Source organism: Plasmodium relictum (genome assembly GCF_900005765.1).
Source record: "Plasmodium relictum strain SGS1 genome assembly, contig: PRELSG_00_v1_101, whole genome shotgun sequence".
NCBI classification, from domain to species: Eukaryota; Apicomplexa; class Aconoidasida; order Haemosporida; family Plasmodiidae; genus Plasmodium; species Plasmodium relictum.
The window spans coordinates 1-5,942 of record NW_021628450.1 but is presented as its reverse complement, the minus strand read 5'-3'; the positions used below and the strand labels follow the sequence as shown (position 1 = coordinate 5,942).

General features: G+C 17.5%; 1 protein-coding gene across 1 annotated transcript; it reads left to right on the top strand.

Moving 5' to 3' along the window:
* Positions 1–413: 413 nt before the first annotated feature.
* On the top strand, positions 414–1,190 carry PRELSG_0012050 (hypothetical protein; the record flags this gene model as incomplete). Its single annotated transcript, XM_028679870.1, has 1 exon — positions 414–1,190. One exon carries the CDS (start codon positions 414–416, stop codon positions 1,188–1,190), a length of 777 nt encoding a protein of 258 aa, XP_028531081.1.
* Between the last annotated feature and the right edge of the window lie 4,752 nt (positions 1,191–5,942).

Sequence of the window (5,942 nt, the reverse complement as noted above, 5' to 3'; positions counted from 1 at the left end):
TATTATCTTGTATAATAAAAATAGAATAATTAAATACGATATCTTAAATATACAATATTACTACATATAAAGAAGGTTAATACTGACATAAAGCTGATACTTCATTATTTTAACAATTGGAGTTTTAATTGTTACCCATAAATTATCTTTAAAATCAGATTATATAAACTAATATAAGGAGATATATTACTTTATTTGTTAACATATATATAACAATTCTCTTAGCAAGAACATATTTATGCCCGAGTAATATGAATTAAATTTTAAACTTATCAATATATTAATAAATCCATATTTTTTCGATCCGGTTAATTTTTTTTTTAATGAATTAATTTATAGTTTGCATCATAGTGAATAGTACATCTATACATGATAAGTGAAAATTACTAAGATAGTTGAAATAAAAAAGAAATATGTCAATGCACAAGAAAACAATAGAAATAATACAAAAGGAAAATTTTAATCAATGGAATGAGGAAGAATTGGAAAGAAATTTATGTATTTCACATATATATACAAAATCAAAAGAGTTTTCTATTGATATTTATGAACAAGAAAATAGTGATAAATCAAATAAAGATATAAATAATATATCTTCAATTACTTTGAGTAATGATCAAATATTAAGATCTTTAAGTACAATGAAGAAAGAGATTAATAATAAGGATAATAAAATTACAAGAAATTTTCTTACATCAAATTTTATATCATCTGATATTCTAGATTCAGATGACATTTTTTTTAATAATGAAATAATCGAAACTATGAAGGCTTTGTATTATTTTAATTTATCTAAAATTGTGATGTTTTTACATAAAATTCACTTGAGAAAAAGATTAAATAAAAAATCATATATGAGTTGTATTGTATCAATAATTATTTTATTTCTTCAGCCTGTAAATACAACTCAGAGAATATGTTCTAGTAGATTATCTTTTTTGTGTAACAGTCTTAGTACGATGTGTGATACGAATGCTAATGCTGAAGGTAGATCTACGTTTTGTACTATCATAAAAGATCAATGTAAAGGTATTCCTAGAAGGCATGTTGTTGACTTAGGATTACATGATGTTCTTGATGAATTAATTGAGGGGCCAACTATCACAGCCATTATAGCTTTTATTTTCTTCCTTTTTTTAATTTATATTGTAATGAATAATATTATAAATATATGCATTCTTCTATTTTAATTTATTCATTTATTTTTTTTAATAAAATATATTAAATGTAAACTGAAATAAATTTAATAATTTTTTATTTATTAATTTACATTACAGTTCTATCGTATAATATCAAAATGTAGAAAAGAATCAATAAGAAGAGAAGGATTTAGAACATTAAATTAAACATAAATAGAAGAGAACTTTTTTAGTTCTACAGAAACTTGATTTATTAATTAGGTCCTTTGAATACTTTTACAATATTTTAAAGAACAATATTAGTAAAGAGCATATGATGAAATTTTTACTAACTTTATTTATTTTAATGGCACTTATTAAAGGTAATTATATACTCTATGTATAATTATTTATATAACATGAAATAAATAAACTTATTTTATATCTTATTTTTTTTAAATTACACTTTTCAATAGTCTATATTATAAACTATTATCTGTTACATTTAAATTATATGTTCATACATAAAAATGATAAAAATAGTAATCATTCATGTTTTTTTTTTATATATATATATTTATGAAAAATTCCAAAAATAAAATAATAATAAATGAAATATTTATTGACAGCATAACATGTACAAATAAGAATACATTTATTTAATATCTCCTCTTAATATAATTTATTGAATAATTTATTAATTATCCATTCAATGACTGCCCTAAAGTATTCAACAAGTATATTAATAAAGAGTATTTAGAGATGTGTTTACTGAATTTAACTGTTACAAAATTATTTTTAATGCTAAAAATATGTAAAACGTCTATATATATAGTTTATATAGCTGGTATATATAAAAAAAAAAATTATAAATCTTTTATACAATAACAGTTGTTCATACAGAAAATAACTAATCAATTATGCAATAGCTAGTTAAAAAAAAAAAAAAAATAGGAATATTTTTTTATTTGTATATGCGTTGTTTTTATCAAATTTATTTTTATTCATTTAAAAAAAAAAAAATAAAAAAATATTTTTTTTTATTTTTATTTCGGGATATATAATAAAAGATTTAAAAATGAAAATGCTTTTGTGATATTTTTATTGTTAAATCAAGTTAATTTTTAAAATAAAAATTAAATTTGAAATTAAAGAGAAATACACAAAGAATTATGTTTTCATTAATATTTATTATGTAATTTTAAAATACAAATATTAGCTATAATTAAATTTTTTATTTTATTTTTTTTTGTTTTAATTAATTATTTTACATAATAATTTTAATGAGGATTTAAATTTTTAATAAAAATAAAGGTGATAATTTATTAAAGTAAATGAGTAGTTTTTAAAAAAAAAAATAATTGTTCATTTATTTATATTATATATATAATATTTACGTATCAGTAGCATAAATATAATTTTACAATAAGTAAAGTTAGTAGAGGAATCTTTACATGTGATTAGTAAAAAAGCTATTAATAACCTTTTATATAAGAAATATAGCTCTACACATACTAGGATACTAGTTAATAACATATTAATTCCAATAAAAAGATGCACAGAAAATAGTTATTATGTAATCATTGAAGTTATTCGAACAAATAAAAATTAAAGAATTTATAAAAGATAATTTGTTTTTAAAACTTATAAATAACTGAAATCGAAGATATTTTTTTATTTATATATACATATTAATTTTTTTACTGTGTTTTATATTATCATTTTATAATTTATGGAATGATTGCTACAAATTTCATATAATTATACATTCAGTAAGGAATAATATGTATAGCCAAAATTTTAAATAGTAAAAGATGTAATATTTAAAAGAAAACAAAAAGTATTACTGAAAAGCAATAAATATATCTGAGAATACAATGAAATGTTAAAAGAGAAAATATTTCATGGAAAATAGTATCTTCTTGTATATATAAGATTTCTATTATATGTTATTTACAATATTATGTGTAATCATAGAAGCATTTAAATAATAAAACATTTAACTATAGAAGTTTTACATATATGTATTAGATGTAATAAAACTCAGTTAAATTATAATATGCATTTATACTTGCTATTTATTAGTTTGTTTATTAAATACTATAGCAAAGTATTAGAATAACAAGTTATTAAAATGTGTTTGTTAGTTTGTTTGTTGGTTAGTAAAAAAATATTATTAACCTTTTGTAAAATAAAATAAGATATGAGAAAAATATAAATCAGCCATGCACTGGCTCTAGTTAAAAAAAAAAAATATATGTATATATATATATAAACTTTTTTTTTGTTTATTTTATATATATACATCTTTGTAATTAAAAAAAAATAAAATAAAATAATTTTTTTTTTTTTTGAGAAGTTGCTGACGCTTTTGAGTCGAAAGATAAAAATTAGTGGATTAAAAGTATAATGCTTATGCTATATTTTATTTATATATTTTAAAATAGCATTGAATAACTTAGAGTTTAATTTTTGTTATTTTTTGTAAAATTGTGTGTGTATGTTTTTAATTAAAAGAATATACTTATTCTTTGTAAATAAAAATACATTTGTAAAAATAAAATACGTCTGTTAAGTAATATAGAATTGCTTAATTCAGATTAAATTATATATATATTATAATTATTACTATATATATATAATAAAAATAAGTATATATATTAAAAATCTGTATATTTAGTTATGCATGCTCTTTATTAATTTGTTTGCTTGATAATATAGCAAAACTATTAAACAGGAAATTAATAGATCAGCTGAGAATTAATTTTTTTAGAGAAATATATTTAATAAAAATTATCCATATTTTTATGTAAAAATTAAATCCTTGTTAAAAACTATTGAATATATGTAAAATAATTTTTTGAAATAAACATAAATTTAAGTTTAATTGTTAAAAATATTTAAAAAATATATAAGAATTACTTGCTAATAAAAAAATAATTTTTTTTTATCTTTCTTTTTTAAACTTTGAATACAGTTTTTCATTGTTCAGCAATTGATTTGAATTGATATAATTTTACGTACTTACAAAGGAAATTTAAAAATAATTATATGATCACTTAGAACTTGAATTAAAAAAAATATATATTAAAAAAAAAAAGTTCATGACATATTTTTAATTTTTTTTTTTTAATTAGCAAATATACTTGCGTAACTAGTTATTTTCTGTATACAATATTATTATTTCATAAAAGGTCTATAATATTTATTATTAAAAACTATCATAAAATATTTTATTATCATTAAATTCTAAAAGGCTTAATATAATAAAAAAAAAAAAAATGAAATATAGTTAAAAACTGGATAATAATATGAGCATAAAAAAAAAAAAAAATATGTATTCTACATTTAAAACTTAGTTCTTATAATTGTAAGTACAAAGACAAATGTGAATAAATATCTTTTTTTTTATCATAATAAAATAATTTATATGCATATATATATATGACTATATTTTTAAGAAATATTATACTATATTACATTTTATCTTAATAAAAATAATATAAGAAAAAAAAAAATTTGTCTTATTCTTTAATTTATTTGATTTACTTGAAGAGAAAGTTTAATTATTATATAGCATTCAATATTATTTTAATTATCTATAAATATAGTTAATTTGATTCACTTTTTCCAAATGAGTTTAGTATTTTGGTTATTTTTATTTTATTTATTTTTTTTTTTAACACAAACATAAAACAGGAAAATAAAAAATAAAATAAAATATATAAATATTATATAATGAATTGATGGGATCTAATATTTCGATTACAAAGGTCATATAGTTTGAAATATTGAAAATAATTAAAAATATAGTAATAAGAAATAAGAAAAATTATTTCTATTAAGAACATAGTAATATAAAATAAGAAAAATTATTTCTATTAAAAATATAGTAATATAAAACAAGAAATTTTGAAAATTAAATGGTAAGGCATAAAATTACTATTTATATATCAGCATAAGGAATTAGTTAAAATTCAATAAATTGAGAATTCAATTTTTAAGATAATTTAAGAAAAAAATGATTAATTATTACTAAATGTTTTTTATTTATTACGGAAAATCCGCCATAATAACTATTTCATCTTAATTGTATAAGTGCACATATATTTTTTTTTTCAATTGTTCCTTTAACTAAAAGAATTCAAAGTTTTATAAGAATTTTTTTTTTTTCGTAATCCTTCTAATTATTAATTAAAACATTGCATTAATCATTGTTGTACTTTTTATATTACATGATTTTTTTTAAAATAATTGTAGATTAATAAATTAAACTGAAAAAAAAAAAAAAAAAAAAAAAAAAAACTTAACTTTTTATTAGGAAATATTATCTTGTATAATAAAAATAGAATAATTAAATACGATATCTTAAATATACAATATTACTACATATAAAGAAGGTTAATACTGACATAAAGCTGATACTTTATTATTTTAACAATTGGAGTTTTAATTGTTACTCATAAATTATCTTTAAAATCAGATTATATAAACTAATATAAGGAGATATATTACTTTATTTGTTAACATATATATAACAATTCTCTTAGCAAGAACATATTTATGCCCGAGTAATATGAATTAAATTTTAAACTTATCAATATATTAATAAATCCATATTTTTTCGATCCGGTTAATTTTTTTTTTAATGAATTAATTTATAGTTTGCATCATAGTGAATAGTACATCTATACATGATAAGTGAAAATTACTAAGATAGTTGAAATAAAAAAGAAATATGTCAATGCACAAGAAAACAATAGAAATAATACAAAAGGAAAATTTTAATCAATGGAATGAGGAAGAATTGGAAAGAAATTTATG